Source organism: Periophthalmus magnuspinnatus, chromosome 23 (genome assembly GCF_009829125.3).
Source record: "Periophthalmus magnuspinnatus isolate fPerMag1 chromosome 23, fPerMag1.2.pri, whole genome shotgun sequence".
NCBI lineage: Eukaryota > Metazoa > Chordata > Actinopteri > Gobiiformes > Gobiidae > Periophthalmus > Periophthalmus magnuspinnatus.
Genome location: NC_047148.1, coordinates 24,126,411 through 24,144,978, shown reverse-complemented (window position 1 = coordinate 24,144,978; position 18,568 = coordinate 24,126,411). Strand labels below are relative to the sequence as shown.

At 47.9% G+C, this 18,568-nt stretch overlaps 1 protein-coding gene across 1 annotated transcript; it reads left to right on the top strand.

The window, feature by feature from the left end:
* The first annotated feature begins 4,134 nt into the window (after positions 1-4,134).
* On the top strand, positions 4,135-12,496 carry sult4a1 (sulfotransferase family 4A, member 1). The gene is made up of 7 exons (XM_033990123.2): positions 4,135-4,405; positions 5,582-5,712; positions 6,416-6,496; positions 6,620-6,746; positions 7,333-7,427; positions 11,124-11,262; positions 12,204-12,496. The coding sequence occupies exons 1-7, from the start codon at positions 4,237-4,239 to the stop codon at positions 12,314-12,316; spliced, it is 855 nt and encodes a 284-aa protein (XP_033846014.1). The 5' UTR covers positions 4,135-4,236; the 3' UTR covers positions 12,317-12,496.
* The last annotated feature ends 6,072 nt before the right edge of the window (positions 12,497-18,568 follow it).

Below are 18,568 nucleotides of genomic sequence, written 5' to 3'. Positions count from 1 at the left end.
TATGAATGTGGTGCGTCAGTGTTGGTTGTGGCCAGAGGGGCTGATGGCGCAGATTGGCAGGCTCAGTTCAGTCAGCTTGTCCCAGGGCAACTGTGGCTACAGAAGTATCTGGACAGCATGAGATTCTTCCTCCTCTAAAACGTGATTGTGAAACTATTTTGATTAGTCTCGTTAGACTAGAGTTCAGACCCTGATTTAGTCCTGGTTTAGTTTAGTCCTGGTTTAGCTCTGGTTTAGTCCTGGTTTAGTCCTGGTTTAGCTCTGGTTTAGTCCTGGTTTAGTCCTGGTTTAGTCCTGGTTTAGTCCTGGATTAGCTCTGGTTTAGTCCTGGTTTAGTCCTGGTTTAGTCCTGGTTTAGTCCTGGTTTAGCTCTGGTTTAGTCCTGGTTTAGTCCTGGTTTAGTCCTGGTTTAGTCCTGGATTAGCTCTGGTTTAGCTCTGGTTTAGTCCTGGTTTAGTCCTGGTTTAGTCCTGGTTTAGTCCTGGATTAGCTCTGGTTTAGTCCTGGTTTAGTCCTGGTTTAGTCCTGGATTAGCTCTGGTTTAGCTCTGGTTTAGTCCTGGTTTAGTCCTGGTTTAGTTCTGATTTAGTCCTGGTTTAGTCCTGGTTTAGTCCTGGTTTAGTCCTGGATTAGCTCTGGTTTAGCTCTGGTTTAGTCCTGGTTTAGTCCTGGATTAGCTCTGGTTTAGCTCTGGTTTAGTCCTGGTTTAGTCCTGGTTTAGTCCTGGATTAGCTCTGGTTTAGTCCTGGTTTAGTCCTGGATTAGTCCTGGATTAGCTCTGGTTTAGTCCTGGTTTAGTCCTGGTTTAGTCCTGGTTTAGTCCTGGATTAGCTCTGGTTTAGTCCTGGTTTAGTCCTGGTTTAGTCCTGGTTTAGTCCTGGATTAGCTCTGGTTTAGTCCTGGTTTAGTCCTGGTTTAGTCCTGGTTTAGTCCTGGATTAGCTCTGGTTTAGTCCTGGTTTAGTCCTGGATTAGTCCTGGATTAGCTCTGGTTTAGTCCTGGTTTAGTCCTGGTTTAGTAACATGGTGTAACATTTCTGGATGAATGTTTGCTAGTCCCCATGGAAATGTTATTGCTTTGCCAGAAATGTTCCATCATATGGCATTAACCAAATCTTGCATTTGATAAGGGTGTTTATATTGGTCAAAAGTATCTTGCATTCTTACTATGAGTGGGGCTCTCCGCTACACAGATCTGACCAGTAACTTGGCCTGGTGGTGTTACCTGCCAGTCTCAATGGAGATACATACATTAAATGCCATACTCTGGAACACAAGTAATAAAATTCATCCACCACACGTCCTCCAGCTCCTCCGGTGGGACCCCAAGGCGTTCTCAGGCCAGCCGAGAGATCTAGTCCCTCTAGCATGTTCTGGGTGTTCCCTGGGGCTTCCTCCCGGTGGGACATGCCCGGAACACATCCCTAGGGAGACGTGCAGGAGGCATCCTGAACAGATGCCCGAGTCACCTCAGCTGGTTCCTCTCGACGTGTAAGAGCAGAGGCTATACTCCGAGCTCCTCCCATGTGACCGAGCTCCTCACTCTATCTCTAAAGGAGTGACCAGCCACCCTGCAGAGGAAACTTATTTCGACTGCTTGTATCCGCGATCTAACCCTTTCGGTTATTACCCAAAGCCCATAACCATAGGCGAGTGCCACCTTTTTCCGGTCGAGAACCTTGGCCTCAGATTTGGAGGAGCTGATCCTCCCTGCTGCAGGTCCTGGCTCGATGAAGCCATCAGGACAACCTCATCTGCAAATAGCTGTGGTTCCCGAACGAGACCCCCTCCAGCCACTGAACTGGACCCTCTCCAGCCCCTGGCTGCGCCAAGAAATTCTGTCCATAAAAACAATGAACAGAACTGGTGATAAAGGGCAGCCCTGGCAGAGTCCAACCTGCACCGGGAACAGGTCTGACTTACTGCAGAGAACACAGCTCCTGCTCCGGTCATACAGGGACCAGACAGCCCTCCCGGAGCACCCCCCAAAGGACACCACGAGGGACACGGTCGAACGCCTTCTCCAGATCCACAAAACACATGTGGACTGTGGCAAAGCCACTGAACCCTCGAGGACCCGATGGAGAGTATAGAGCTGGCCCAGTGTTCCACGACCGGGATAAAAACCTCACTGCTCCTCCTTCATCCAAGGTTCGACTATCGGTCGGATTCTCCTCTCCAGTCCCTGGAATAGCCTTTACCAGGAAGGCTGAGGATTGTGCAGCTCTCCGCATGCACTGTAAACAGTGTTGGTGAAGCACTGTTTCCCCTTTCTGAGGCATCGGACGGTTTGCCAGAATCTCTTTGAGACTGTCCGATAGTCTTCCTCCATGGCCTCCCCGAACTCCTCCCAACCCCAGAGTTTTTGCCTCTGTAACCGCACAAGCTGCGGCAGGCTTGGACAGACTCGTCAGGTGCCTCACGAGTCCCATAAGCCAACAAGGCCCGATCAAACTCCTTCTTCATCCTGATGGCACCCCTTACTTCTGGTGTCCACCATCAGGTTCAGGGGTTGCCGCCACAACAAGCACCGCAGACTTTACGACCACAGCTATGAGCAACCACATTGACAATAGAGGTGGAGAACATGGCCCACTCAGAATCCACGTCCCCAACCTCCTCCGGGATGCTCTCCCAGAGGTGTGAGCTGAAGACCCCACTGACAGAGGGCTCCACCGGATGTTCCCAGTGGATTCTCATGATACGCTTGGGCCTTCCAAGCATATCATGAGGGTCTGCTGGCTAGGTCTATCAGCTTCCTCCACTAGCAGCAGGTCCAACTCACCACCAGGTGGTGCTCTACAGCTCTGTCCCTCTCTTCACCCGAGTGTCCAAGACATGGGGCCAGAAGTCAGATGACACGGTCGATCATCGACTTCCGACCTAGAGTGTCCTGGTGCCACGTGCACTTATGGACCTTGTGCTTGAACATGGTGTTTGTTATGGACAAACTGTGACTCGCTCAGAAGAACAATAACAGAACAACACTCGGGTTCAGATCAGGGAGGACGTTCTTCCCGATCACGCCCCTCCAGGAGTCACTGTCATTACCCACATGGACATTGAAGTCCCCCAGGAGAACAACGGAGTCCCTGGTTGGTGCACTGTCTAGTACCCCTCCCAGGGACTCCAAGAAGGTCAGGTACTCTGCACTGCTGTTTGGCCCGTAGGCCGACACAACAGTGAGAGACCTGTCCCCGACCCGAAGGCGCAGGGACACGACCCTGTCATTCACTGGCTGAGCTGTGGGGCAATGAGCCCACACCAGCTCGCCACCGCTCCCCACGGATAACAGCGGAGAAATGGAGAGTCCAGCCCCTCTCGAGGATGGATTCCAGAACCCAAGCCATGTGTGGAGGCGAGACGGACTATATCAAGTTGGTAACATACAACCTCCTGCACAAGCTCAGGCTCCTCCCCCCAGCAAAGTGACATTCCATGTCCTCAGAGCCAGTCTCCATGTCCAGCGATCAGGTCACCGAGGCCCCCGCCTTCAACTGCCGCCCAGATCTCTTTGCACCGGCCCCTCATGGATCATCCTGTAGGTGATGAGTCCACAGGGGGACGGCCCCATTTTGCGCCCGTGGGGGCCAGGTGTCGAGCACCCACCGCAGGCCTAGCTCCACGGTGGGGTCCCGGTAACACCGGTCCGGGCGACATAACTGACCTTGGTTTTCCTCTCATCATGAGAGGCGTCTGAGTCGCCCTTTTTCTGACCTGGACCTGTTTGATATGGGTGACCCTACCAGGGACATGAAACCCCTGACAACAGAGCTCCCAGAATAATTCGGACTCAAACCCCTCCACCACATTAAGGTTCAGGGAATAAAATATCCATCCAGCAAAACAGGTGCAGAGACTCTCCACCTGAAAAGTCCCATAGTGTATCTTTATTGTGAGCTTTGAGGAATGAAACTAAAATGTACGTGGTTTAAACTTTTATTTAGTTTCATTTTACTTTTTCATTTTAACTCCATCTTTCATCTCTTTGTGTGACGTTCACGTTCTTTCCCGGTCACGCGCATTGGTCCTGATGCTGTTTTCTCGTGAGCGCGCATTACATCACCTCTCCGCGCTCTGATTGGCGTTCACCTCTCTGTCATCTCTCTCCTCCGCGCTCTGATTGGCTGTCACGTCTCTCCTCCGCGTGTTGTGCTGCTGTATCCTTCTCCCCGCGGTCGTCGCTCGTGTTTGGGTGCTCGTTTCCCGGTAAAGCCGCTGTCCCCGGTCTGCGGAGATGGCGGAGAGCGAGGCCGACACGCCGAGCACTCCCATCGAGTACGAGAGCCGGTACTTCGACTTCGAGGGGGTGCGGCTCCCGCCCTTCTGCCGCGGGAAGATGGAGGAGATCCGCAGCTTCGGCCTGAGGAGCAGCGACATCTGGATCGTCACGTACCCCAAGTCCGGTACGTGCGCGTCACGGGGCGCGGGGTAGGCCCGTAAGAAGTGTGCAGTGTGCACAATAACATCCTCTGTAGGCTTAAAGTAAAGAGGAGCGTGAGTACAGACAGTATGACCCTCTGTAGGCTCAAATTAAAGAGGAGTTTGCGTGTTCTCTCTGTGTCTGTGTGGAGTTTGCGTGTTCTCTCTGTGTCTGTGTGGAGTTTGCATGTTCTTGGTCAACCCAAAACTTGCACAACAGGTAAAATCCTCCAACTCGTCCTGACAAAGATGAGCTTAAGATATGGAGATGAGTCCCACTGCTTTTGATGCAGGTTTAAGCAAAGACACTTGCACTCAGATGCAAGAGGACGGGAGGGCATCTGACACACAGATACAGGAGGACGGGAGGGCATCTGACATACAGATACAGGAGGACGGGAGGGCATCTGACACACAGATACAGGAGGACGGGAGGGCACCTGACACACAGATACAGGAGGACGGGAGGGCACCTGACACACAGATACAGGAGGACGGGAGGGCACCTGACACACAGATACAGGAGGACGGGAGGGCACCTGACACACAGATACAGGAGGACGGGAGGGCACCTGACACACAGATACAGGAGGACGGGAGGGCACCTGACACACAGATACAGGAGGACGGGAGGGCACCTGACACACAGATACAGGAGGACGGGAGGGCACCTGACACACAGATACAGGAGGACGGGAGGGCATCTGACACACAGATACAGGAGGACGGGAGGGCACCTGACACACAGAGATACAGGAGGACGGGAGGGCACCTGACACACAGATACAGGAGGACGGGAGGGCACCTGACACACAGATACAGGAGGACGGGAGGGCACCTGACACACAGATACAGGAGGACGGGAGGGCACCTGACACACAGATACAGGAGGACGGGAGGGCATCTGACACACAGAGATACAGGAGGACGGGAGGGCACCTGACACACAGATACAGGAGGACGGGAGGGCATCTGACATACAGATACAGGAGGACGGGAGGGCATCTGACACACAGATACAGGAGGACGGGAGGGCATCTGACATACAGATACAGGAGGAAGGGAAGGCACCTGACACACAGATACAGGAGGACGGGAGGGCACCTGACACACAGATACAGGAGGACGGGAGGGCATCTGACACTCCTGGTCTGTCTTAGGCACCAGTCTGCTGCAGGAGGTGGTGTACCTGGTGAGTCAGGGGGCGGATCCAGACGAGATCGGACTCATGAACATCGATGAACAGCTCCCAGTGTTAGAATATCCCCAACCTGGACTGGACATCATACAGGTGAAAAGTCCTGGTCTAGATCTGGTTTAGACCAGGTTTAGACTTGGTTTAGACCTGGTTTAGAGCAACCTGGGCTGAATTTAATACAGTTGAGGAGTCCTGGTTTAGTCCCAGTTTAGACACGGTTTAGTCCTGTTTTAGACCTGGTCTAGACCTGGTTTAGATCTGGTTTAGTCCTGATTTAGTCCTGTTTTAGTCCTGTTTAGACCTGTTTTAGTCCTGTTTTAGTCCTGGTCTAGACCTGGTTTAGACCTGGTTTAGATCTGGTTTAGTCCTGATTTAGTCCTGTTTTAGTCCTGTTTAGACCTGTTTTAGTCCTGTTTTAGTCCTGGTCTAGACCTGGTCTAGACCTGGTTTAGATCTGGTTTAGGTCTGGTTTAGTCCTGATTTAGTCCTGCTTTAGTCCTGGTTTAGACCTGTTTTAATCCTGTTTTAGTCCTGGTCTAGACCTGGTTTAGACCTGGTTTAGTCCTGATTTAGTCCTGATTTAGTCCTGCTTTAGTCCTGATTTAGTCCTGTTTTAGTCCTGGTTTAGACCTGTTTTAGTCCTGTTTTAGTCCTGGTCTAGACCTGGTTTAGACCTGGTTTAGTCCTGATTTAGTCCTGGTTTAGTCCTGGTTTAGTCCTGGTTTAGACCTGGTTTAGTCCTGGTTTAGACCTGGTCCAGACCTGGTTGAGACATGGTTGTGTTTCTTGTTTTCAGGAGCTGACTTCTCCTCGTCTGATCAAGAGCCACCTGCCGTATCGCTTCCTCCCAGCGGCCATGCACCAGGGAGAGGGCAAGGTGAGGACTAAACCAGGACTGGACTAAGACTAAGCCAAAACTAAGCCAAAACTAAACCAGGACTAAACCAGGACTAGACTAGGACTAGACCAGGACTAGGTCTGACATGTGTCTGGTCCTCAGGTGATCTACATGGCCCGGAACCCCAAAGACCTGGTGGTGTCGTATTATCAGTTCCATCGCTCCCTCAGGACCATGAGCTACAGAGGCACCTTCCAGGAGTTCTGCAGAAGGTTTATGAACGACAAATGTAAGAACTGGTCTAGACCTAGTTTAGTCCTGGTCTAGTGCTGGTCCAGTCCCGGTCCAGTCCCGGTCCAGTCCCGGTCCAGTCCCGGTTCAGTCCCAGTCCAGTCCCGGTCCAGTCCCGGTCCAGTCCTGGTCCAGTCCTGGTCTTGTACTGGTCTACTCCTGGTCCAGTCCTAGTTTAGTTCTTGTCTAGTTCTGGTCCAGTCCTGGTTTAGTCCTGGTTTAGTCCTGGTCCAGTCCCGGTCCAGTCCCGGTTCAATCCTGGTCCAGTCCCGGTCCAGTCCCGGTCCAGTCCCAGTTCAGTCCCGGTCCAGTCCTGATCCAGTCCTGGTCTTGTACTGGTCTACTCCTGGTCCAGTCCTAGTTCAGTTCTTGTCTAGTTCTGGTCCAGCCTTGGTCTAGTCCAGATCCAGTTGTGGTCCAGTCCTGGTTTAGTCCTGGTTTAGTCCTGGTTTAGTCCTGGTCCAGTCCTGGTTTAGTCCTGGTTTAGTCCTGGTCCAGTCCTGGTTTAGTCCTGGTTTAGTCCTGGTCTAGACCTGGACCAGTCCTGGTCCAGTTCGGCCTTAATCCTGGTTTTTGTTTTGCAGTGGGCTATGGCTCCTGGTTCGATCATGTCCAGGAGTTCTGGGAGCACCGGTCAGATTCAAACGTCCTGTTCCTCAAATATGAAGACATGTATAAGGTATGGACATCCCACAATGCTTAGGGGTCACCTCCCCCGCTCTGCCCTCAGACTGCACCTGGTCCAGGTTGACTCCTGTGTTTGTGCTTTAGTTGCAGTGTGACACTCATAGAACTGGAGACTTGGCTGTTGTGGTCACCGTCTTTGAAGCTGCACACACGAGACGACGAGTTCACGTCATAACTATTCATTATCTAAGGGAAAAGGCTGCGGTCAGCTCCAGCGTCCAGCAAAAATAGAATCCAACAGATTTGATCTGAAGCACCTCCGCACTGCACGCCTTCCCGTCTGAGCTCATCACGTATTTTGTACAAAACATTCACGGCCACAGAACCAGAGCCATGTGCAGTCTGAGCCTGGACCTGGGCCTGGGCTTTGTGCTGTTAAACAAGTCCCTCTCATAACAGTACAGTCACAAGCTAGCTAGCATTAGCATTATCCAACAGTTTTTCAGTGAGTCACTCTCACCTTTTTGTTGTAAATCAAAGTCCTAAAAAGGGCCATGAGCTCGGATTGAGCACAGACTCCTGAAAATCTGACGTTTGAATCACTTTTGGATTTTTTCTTGAGTTTTCAGACACTCTTAAAACTTTTTTGTCAGTGTTTGCTAATGTGTGCTCTGTGTCTCCATGGTAACTGCTAAACATTCTACCATAGAGAGATATGTAGAAAATCCCCAGCGTGATGTCAGAGCATGAACAGTCCTTATCTTATCTGACACTTATGTAACATGGCTGCGTGTCAGCCACAGTAACTCACCTGTTTATCGTGACATCGTTTACAGAGAAGAGCAGAAGGTTCAGAACATCCTGTCCTCACCATGAATCAGACCATAGTCTGCGCAGGTGAATCAGACCAGGGTCTGCGCAGGTGAATCAGACCAGGGTCTGCGCAGGTGAATCAGACCAGGGTCTGCGCAGGTGAATCAGACCACGGTCTGCTCAGGTGAATCAGACCAGGGTCTGCACAGGTGAATCAGGTCTGTGAACTTGTATCTGTGGACACAGGTCACAAGTTTTTTTTAATTTAAAATCTAAATCAGACCCTCAAGTCTATAGCCCCTTCACCCATGAATTCTGACCCAGTAATGTCTCTGCATTTTGGCAGAACAGGGTCGTGTGTCAAAGGTGACATTTTATCCTTTCATTTTTCATTGTCAGCAGCCATATTTCTTTTAATACGGACGGCCCTTGCGTGTCCCTGATTGGCTTATCCACATGTCAATCATGCACATCTGGACCATAGACTGTACATAGACCCGTGAGCTGCTGTGTTCCAAAGAGCAAGTGAGCATGTGATTTGTAACTGCTGTCTGTCCAGGGGTTTTTATTTCACTATTTTGACCCCAAATAAGGATATGAACATTAATAACAGACCAATCAGATGTCTTCTTTCCCCAAGGTCACTCCTGCTAGCGTTAGCAAAAGGTTTGATTGACAGGGTTGCTAAGCATCTGCTCCTTGCCAAAAGAGCAGTGTGGGCTGGAAGGGGCGTTACCTTCAACAACTTCACTCCTGATTGCCTTTTTGGTTGCTATGAAATGCACATTCAAATTTCCAAATATTAAACTGGCCTCCAGATTAGCCGCTATAACTGCTAGCCAAGGTGTGTTCTGTCATATCCATTTGCTTCCTGTGGTTTTGTCTTCAGTTGGTTCTGTCTTGGTTCTGTTTTCTGTTGCTTCTGTTTTGTGTTGGCCTGTGTTGTAAAGTCCTTAGATAAATCCTGCTTCAGTACAATTACATAATCATGACTTCATAGAGTTATATCTGTGTTTTCTGAAGCTTGTCTGTGCCGCTGTGTCTTATCACACAGTATGTACTGCCCTATATACACAGGATTCTAACAGACCTACAGTCCTGTGCGGTAATAGTACAGGTAAACTGTCCTGTGCAGTAATAGTACAGGTAAACTGTCCTGTGCGGTAACAGTACAGGTAAACTGTCCTCTGCGGTAACAGTACAGGTAAACTGTCCTCTGCGGTAATAGTACAGGTAAACTGTCCTGTGTGGTAATAGTACAGGTAAACTGTCCTGTGCGGTAACAGTACAGGTAAACTGTCCTCTGCGGTAATAGTACAGGTAAACTGTCCTGTGCGGTAATAGTACAGGTAAACTGTCCTGTGCGGTAATAGTACAGGTAAACTGTCCTGTGCGGTAATAGTACAGGTAAATAGTCCTGTGCGGTAATAGTACAGGTAAATAGTCCTGTGCGGTAATAGTACAGGTAAACTGTCCTGTGCGGTAATAGTACAGGTAAACTGTCCTGTGCGGTAATAGTACAGGTAAATAGTCCTGTGCGGTAATAGTACAGGTAAACTGTCCTGTGCGGTAATAGTACAGGTAAACTGTCCTGTGCGGTAATAGTACAGGTAAATAGCCCCATGTTTTGGATTATTCTTTAGTTTGATTTTTTCTGGTCCAGATTTAAAACACATTTACCAGTCTTCCCTCCTTAGTTCACAGTTGTGTGTTTGAATAATCCTGCATTGTTCTGCATTTTAGGCTCAAAATCTGTTTTGCTTTACCCCCTAGCCCCACCCACTGCTCTATACTTAGCCGCAATTATTTTTAAAGTTCAGACTTTGGGTCAGACCTGTTCAGAAATATCACATCAGCCATTTTTCAACATAACATATATTCTGAAATTCTGCTATTTTCTTTGTTTAAAGTGGAACTAAACAACTAAACTCCACCCACAGCCTCATTTCAAATAGAGCTGCTAAACTGGGCAGGGCCAAAAGTGAGTGGGCGGGGTCACTCTCTGCTTTAGTCCGCCAGACCAGCTACCTGCTAACTGTTCGAAACAAGAAGTGAATGTGGGCGCGATTTGGCTCCAGTTCACTTTCTCCTCTCTCTGTAACTGCTGCTGTCAGACTCGTCATTCTGGTCTTAAATGTTCGTATTAACCCTCTACATGATCCTGGGGTTTTTATTTCACTATTGTGTCTCTAAATCAAGATATGAACATGTCGTAACGACTGACAAGGGGGACCAAAGAGACAGAACTCGGGGGAAAAGTTTAACAATGTTTATTTACAAGTTTCAAAGTGCAAATGAAGGTAGATGAATCAGTGGGTGAGAGCGGGGTGTTTGCCATGGTCCTGGGATTGAGCATGAGCAGCAGAGTCTGAGATGAGGTGAACAGTACCGTGGTGAAGAGCAGGGTCGAAGATAGAGGAGCCAAGTGGGTCCAGGGAGTGGGGTCTGGAGAGAAGCTAAAATATCCAATTTAGAAAAAGTCACAAGAGCAAAAACAACTGAGCCAAGCAGAGCTGTACCACAAGGGATATGTGGACGATATGGCGCTAGGTGTCAGGTCCTGGCTCCCTTTATCCTCCCCAGGAGCAGCTGATTGCAGATGAGGTGCACGGGAGGAGCCTAACTCTGTGCCCAGGCTCAGATACAGAAGGGAGGAGGAAAATAGTACAAAAAAAAAGGGCAGGACAGACTGGGATCATGACAGAACATTAATAACAGACAAATTAGGTGCCTTCTTTTCATGAGGTCACTTCCTCTGGTGTTAGCAGTAGATTTGATTGACAACGTTGCTAAGTGCCCGTCTCTTCTAAACTAGCGTTGTGGGCGGGAAGGGGCCTTACCTTCTGAGACTCCTCCTCCTCTCCACTTTAACCTCCTCCTCTCTCCTTCAGGACCTTTGGACGTGAGCTCTCAGTATCTTTTTGTCTCTCTGTAGGACCTGTCCACTCTGGTGTCAGATCTGGCTCGGTTCCTGGGAGTCTCCTGTGATAAGTCCCAGATAGAAGCTCTGGTGGACAGCTGTTCTCAGCTCATAGAACAGTGCTGCAGCTCTGAGGCCATGGCAGTGTGCAGAGGTCAGGGGTCATCCTCTGCTCCATCTACTACTCTGCTCCTCTGACCCCCTCCTCTGCTCCTCTGACCCTTTTCTCTGACCCTCCTCTGCTCCTCTGACCCTCCTCTGCTCCTCTTCTTTGACACTCCCTTGCTCCTCTGCTCCTCTCCTTTGACCGTACTCTGACAGGTCAGACCCTCCTCTGCTCTTCTGACCCCCTCCTCTGCTCCTTTTAGCCTCCTCTGACTCCCTCCTCTGCTCCTCTGACCCTCCTCTGCTCCTCTCCTTTGACCCTCCTCTGACCCTCCTTTATTCTTACTAACGCTCTCGTCTGACCATCTCCTCTGCTCCTCTGACCCTATCCTCTGACTTTCTCCTTTGACCCTCCACTGCTCCTCTGACTCCCTCCTCTGCTCCTCTGACCCTCCTCTGCTCCTCTCCTTTGACCCTCCTCTGACCCTCCTTTATTCTTACTAACGCTCTCGTCTGACCATCTCCTCTGCTCCTCTGACCCTATCCTCTGACTTTCTCCTTTGACCCTCCTCTGCTCCTCTGACCCCCTCCACTGCTCCTCTGACTCCCTCCTCTGCTCCTTTGACCCTCCTCTGCTCCTCTGACTCCCTCCTCTGCTCCTTTGACCCTCCTCTGCTCCTCTGACCCCCTCCTCTGCTCCTCTGACCCCCTCCTCTGCTCCTCTGACCCCCTCCTCTGCTCCTCTGACTCCCTCCTCTGCTCCTTTTACCCTCCTCTGACCCTCCTCTGCTCCTCTCCTTTGACCCTCCTCTGCTCCTCTGACCCTCCTTTATTCTTAGTAACGCTCTTGTCTGACCATCTCCTCTGCTCCTTTGACTCTCTCTCCTGACCCTCTTCTGCTCCTCTGACCCCCTCCTCTGCTCCTCTGACTCCCTCCTCTGCTCCTTTGACCCTCCTCTGCTCCTCTGATCCTCTGCTTCTTGCCTCCAGGACGTGTTGGTCTTTGGAGAGACGTCTTCACCGTGTCCATGAATGAGAACTTTGATGAGGTCTACAGGGAGAAGATGGGGAAATCTGACCTCGAGTTTGACTTTGAGCTTTGAGCCTGAACCAAACAGAGCTGTGTCGCTGTAAAAAATATTTCATATATGTACAATAATATATGTATAAACTGAACACGCCTCAACGCCTGGAGTTCTGCAGATTTCTCCTGAGCTTATTTTATTTATGTCTTATTTCGACATATCATCTGTACAGATCATGTTTATTAAAGGTCCTGTATCAAACAAAAGAGTGTTTTTACCTCCACAAAAACTGGAGTCATGTTCTGTTTCATTCACACATGTTTGAGTAACACTTTATTATTAGTCTGTCTACATCTCCAAAGCTCAAAATTATGTCATACCAGGGGCTCAAAGAAGAGCTGGAGAAGGCCTGGAAGGTGACGGTATCAGTGGTGCCCGTGGGCATCGAAGCACTCGAGGCAGTGACCCCCAAACTGGAGGAGGCTACAGCAGATCCCAGGAAAAACATCAGACATCTCAATCCAGAAAAGTGCAGGAACAGCAAAGATACTGTAGAAACCTCAAGCTCCCAGACCTCTGGTTGAGGATCCGAGTGAGGAAAAAGAGGGGATGAGACAGCCGTGAAGGGTGAGGAGATTTGACTCTTACAGTTAATAATGAGCAAGCTCAAGCTGTAAAATGTCTCACATAAATCCACCAGTGATACTAGACAGGTTTCCTGCTGTCCACCAAAAGAACTTCAGCCTTTATGTCCTCAACATCAACTTGTATGTTAGACCCTTCACCAACCAGACTCTTCAAAGAAATCCTCCATTATAGATCCTATCCTTAATATAATAAATACCTTATTAGAAAATGGTTATGTCCCCCAGTCCTTCAAATATGCAGTGATTAAACCGCTTCTGAAACTCATCTTCAACTTGAACTTTTAGCCAACTATAGACCCATCTCTAATGTTCCCTTTGTCTCAAAAAATCCTTGAAAATGTTATAGTTAAGCAGCTTTGTCACCACCTAAAGGCTAATAATTTATTTCTAATTAATTTTCAATCAGGAGGAGGGAGGAGTTCAGGGAGGCCATGGAGGAGGACTATTGGATGGCCTCAAAGAGATTTTGGCAAACCGTCCAACGCCTCAGGAGTCCTTCTCAACAATGTTTTCAGTGCTGCTGGCCTTCCTGGCCTGGAAGGAATACTTTGAGGATCTCTTCAATCACCGCCGTCACATATTATGAGGAGGAACAGAGACTGGGGACCCGGAGGTGGACTCGTCCATCATCTTGGCTGAAGTCACTGAGGTAATTGGCAAGCTCCTCAGCGGCAAGGCTCCGAGGGTGGACCAGATCCATCCCGAGTACCTCAAGTCTCTGGATGCTGTGGGGCTGTCTTGGCTGACACGTCCCTGCAACATCACGTAGCGGTCAGGGACAGTAGCTCTGGACTAGCAGACCGTTCAGTTCCTTCTGTTTAAGAAGGGGGACCGGAGGGTGTGTTCAGGGGAATCACACTCGTCAGCCTTCCTGGTAAGGCCTATTCCAGGGACTGGAGAGGAGAATCCGACTGATAGTGGATCCTCAGATTCAGGAGGAGCAGTGTGGTTTTCATCCCAGTAGTGGAACACTGGACCAGCTCTACACTCTCCATTGGGTCCTCGAGGCTCATGAGAGTTTGCCCAACTAGTCCACATGTGTTTTGTGGACCTGGAGAAGGTATTCAACCGTGTCCCCCATGGTGTCCTTTGGGGGGGTGCTACAGGAGTATGGGGTCCGGGGCTCTTTGCTAAGGGCTGTCCGGTCCCTGTATGACCGAAGCAGAAGCTGTGGTTGCATTTCCGGCGGTAAGTCAGACCTGTTCCTGGTGCATGTTGGAATCCGCCAGGGCTGCCCTTTGTCACCGGTTCTGTTCATTATATTTATGGACAGAATTTCTAGGCACAGCCAGGGGTCAGAGGGGGTCTGGTTTGGGAACCACAGGATTTCATCTCTGCTGTTTGCAGATGATGTTGTCCTGATGCTTCTTCAAGCCAGGACCTGCAGCACTGGGGCGGTTTGAGCCGAGTGTGAAAGGGCTGGGATGAGAATCAGCTCCTCCAAATCCGAGGCCATGGTCTCGACCGGAAAACGGTTGCTTGCTCTCGGGGTCTTGTTCAGGAGTGAGAAGGATGGAGCGTGAGATTGACAGTTGGATCGGTGCAGCATCTGCAGTGATGCGGTCGCTGTATCGGTCCGTTGTGGTAAAGATGGAGCTGAGCCCAAAGGCAAAGCTCTTGATTTACCTCAGTCTACGTTCCTGCCCTCACCTATGGTCATGAGCTCTGGGTAATGAACGAAAGGACAAGATCGCAGATACAAGTGGCCAAAATGGGTTTCCTCCGTAGGGTGGCTGGGCGCACCCTTAGAGATAGGGTGAGGAGCTCGGACACATGGAGGGAGCTCAGAGTAGAGCACTGCACTTTGAAGATCTGCGTATAAATATATCTGAACTGGGGCAGGAGGCATTTTGATCAAATATATGGAGAAAATCAAGTTCAAGACGTTTTATTGATCAGCAAAATGGAATCTTGAAAATAAGAGATTAAAGAGTAACCAAACATGAATCACTCCAGTTAGTTAGTTAGTTTGTTTATTATTGTGTCTTGCATAGAAAAGAATGCCGAGCCCTTAAATGGGCTTATAAGACACCATTAACAAAAATACAATAGTCCAGACGTGTGATACAACAAACAAAAACAAAAAGAAAACAAAACAACAATAAACTCATTTAAACAAACTCATTTTCCGCTTCTTCCAGGCTTTACATAAAAATAAAACCAACTTATAAACATTAGAATTAAACAACCATTTAATTTAGCTGTCATCATCACACCAGAACATTTCAGGACATTGAGTGAACATTTCATCAAATAAAGGATTTCTAAATTCATTGTAAAATGGACAATGCAACAGAAAATGAGCTTCACTTTCTACTTCGCCCAACTCACATAAACCACAAAGTCTTTCTTCTTCAGGGGTTTGAGAGAATCTCCCAGTTTCTGCGTCCAGAGGAAGGATCCCTGTGTGTAACTGTGCCGTCAATGATCTTTGCTTCCTACTCAAATTTGCTCTGACATAGAACTCAGCCTTAAACGTGTCTTTTAATTGAATGTATGTTCGCAACTTGGGTTTAGCCAAGATCCCATTCAGCCACTGCTCTTCATAATTAGACATCAGTTTTGTTCTTATTTTGTTTACGCTACATGACAAATTATTATGAAATACATACTGAAGTTGTGCTTCAGCAAAAACAGCCCGTAGCTCTGCTGCCCAGGGTGACTTAGGCTAACTCCATACAAAGACCTTTTTTAAAACTCTATCATCAGGTTGATTAATAATTCGATTCCATAATCTGACCATATCACACTTTCTTTGGATTAAACCCGGTACCCAACCCATATCACCCTGTGCAGCCAAAACCGGGACAAACTTGTGCACTCCCAAAAAACAGCGGATGGCTCGGTTTTCCACAGCATCCAAGGCAGAACTTTGTCTAGCCCCCCACACACCAGCAGCATCATTTAAAACAGGAGATACACAGGCCTCATACAGCTTTGAATATGTTTCATAACCAAGATCTTTACACATTTTCACTTTGTTAATCACAGAACCAAGAGCTCGACTGGCTGAAGCAGCAAGGATTTTTACCCCACTGTCAAAACTCATAAATTCATCAAAAGTGAACCCCAGATATTTGTACTGAGGGACATACTCAAGATTCACAATTCCAAATGTAAGGACCTTTTTACTTTGAGGAGCTGCCTTCCTCCTAAAATGCATTATTTGGGTTTTAGCTTGATTTATAGCAAGTCTCCACCTACAGCACCACTGTTGTAATATGTTTAACATCAGCTGCAGGTCCTCTTCTGTTTCCACCAGGAGTGCAACATCATCAGCATAGAGCAGAATGTCCACAACATCACTGTCCATGTGTATCCCAATGTCCAGCTGTTTGATTTCAAGAGACTCCAAATACAACTTCAGAGGCTCAATGAGGAAAAACAACTAGAACATGGATAAAGATCTGAACAGAACAGTTTGAAGAACAGGTCCGCTTTAATATTCTGAGCCACTCCAGCTTTAATCAGTTTTACACTTTGTTAGAGTTTTTACAGCACTGGTGTTTCATTGTTTTAAATCAGAAGACGTCATCATGAAGCTCACTGAGAGAAGGTCAGGGGTTTGAGAGGGTCAGGGGTTTGAGAGGGTCAAGGGTTTGAGAGGGTCAGGGGTTTGAGAGGGTCAAGGGTTTGAGAGGGTCAGGGGTTTGAGAGGGTCAAGGGTTTGAGAGGGTCAGGGGTTTGAGAGGGTCAAGGGTTTGAGAGGGTCAGGGGTTTGAGAGGGTCAGGGGTTTGAGAGGGTCAGGGGTTTGAGAGGGTCAGGGGTTTGAGAGGGTCAAGGGTTTGAGAGGGTCAGGGGTTTGAGAGGGTCAGGGGTTTGAGAGGGTCAGGGGTTTGAGAGGGTCAAGGGTTTGAGAGGGTCAAGGGTTTGAGAGGGTCAGGGGTTTGAGAGGGTCAGGGGTTTGAGAGGGTCAGGGGTTTGAGAGGGTCAAGGGTTTGAGAGGGTCAGGGGTTTGAGAGGGTCAGGGGTTTGAGAGGGTCAGGGGTTTGAGAGGGTCAGGGGTTTGAGAGGGTCAGGGGTTTGAGAGGGTCAGGGGTTGTGCATGTACTTTTGTACTTTATTTCTTTAGTACTTTTTACATTTGTATTTTTGCTCATTATTTCTAAATGGGCTGTGTCTGTGATATTCTCTGCCTTAAGTGTTTTTATAATACAGTTTTTTCTCTGTCAAATTCATGTGAACATGCAAACTCCAAGAGAGAAAGGTAAGGACGTAGTTTTACCAGCAGAGGGCAGCAAAAGGCAGTTTATGGTAAGACGCAGCCAACATTTTGTAGAAGACAGAATATGAACATAACAAACATAACTAATTAGAACATGCCTGGGAGGGCATCTGACACACATGTTTGTAGAGGTCTAAACCACAGGCTTAGCAGGACGTTTATAGGCAAGGCAAGTTTATGTGTATAGCACACAGTACACAGTACAGTACAGTAATTCAAAGTGCTTTACAGAATAAGGACATTAAAATCACACAAACCAAAACATAAAAAATCACTTTTATTATTTATTTTAAATTTTATCTTTAATTCCTGTAGATCCTGTTATTTTCAAACCTTTTTAGTCGCCCAAACTCTGACCCACTGAAACACAGGGGATTATATAAAAAAGATTTTATTTTTCCCCATGTTCTAACTGGCCCCTCATCAAAAACACGTCTGAAGAGGTTTAGATATCTGTGCATGTTTGAGTCATTTAGAGATCTCTCCTGGGTCCATAAATATACAAAAATATGATACAAAATTGTTCACTATGACGTGACAAACCTGGTGTGATGTGCAGTAGTTTCATTAGTGGGATGCAGCTGATTGTGTTGTGATAGTGCTCTGAAGGGAGAGGGACTTAGCACAGAGAGCAAAGAGAGAGGAGAGGCACAGAGTGTCAAAAACAAAAGTGAAACTTATAAAATACGTCAATATGTTGTTTTGGGTGAAAAGAGTATTTTCAAAAAAATAAAAGGAAACATGGCGATCTAAATATGTTATGTGTTACAGTTAATACCCCATAGAGGTAAATACCCCATCTTTAATACCCCATAGAAGTAAATACCCCATCTTTAATACCCCATAGAAGTAAATACCTCCTCTTTAATACCCCATAGAAGTAAATACCTCCTCTTTAATACCCCATAGAAGTAAATACCCCATCTTTAATACCCCATAGAAGTAAATACCCCATTTTTAATACCCCATAGAAGTAAATACCTCCTCTTTAATACCCCATAGAAGTAAATACCTCCTCTTTAATACCCCATAGAAGTAAATACCCCATCTTTAATACCCCATAGAAGTAAATACCCCATCTTTAATACCCCATAGAAGTAAATACCCCATCTTTAATACCCCATAGAAGTAAATACCTCCTCTTTAATACCCCATAGAAGTAAATACCCCATCTTTAATACCCCATAGAAGTAAATACCCCCTCTTTAATACCCCATAGAAGTAAATACCCCCTCTTTAATACCCCATAGAAGTAAATACCTCCTCTTTAATACCCCATAGAGGTAAATACCTCCTCTTTAATACCCCATAGAAGTAAATACCTCCTCTTTAATACCCCATAGAAGTAAATACCCCATCTTTAATACCCCATAGAAGTAAATACCCCATCTTTAATACCCCATAGAAGTAAATACCTCCTCTTTAATACCCCATAGAAGTAAATACCCCATCTTTAA

What these genes read in the sequence shown, in the direction of transcription:
- sult4a1 (XM_033990123.2), top strand. Translation starts at nt 4,237, where the DNA reads ATGGCGGAGAGCGAGGCCGACACGCCGAGCACTCCCATCGAGTACGAG. An exon ending in TGCACCAGGGAGAGGGCAAG is followed by an intron (nt 6,497 to 6,619) that starts GTGAGGACTAAA and finishes TCTGGTCCTCAG; the next exon opens with GTGATCTACATGGCCCGGAA. An exon ending in AATATGAAGACATGTATAAG is followed by an intron (nt 7,428 to 11,123) that starts GTATGGACATCC and finishes GTCTCTCTGTAG; the next exon opens with GACCTGTCCACTCTGGTGTC.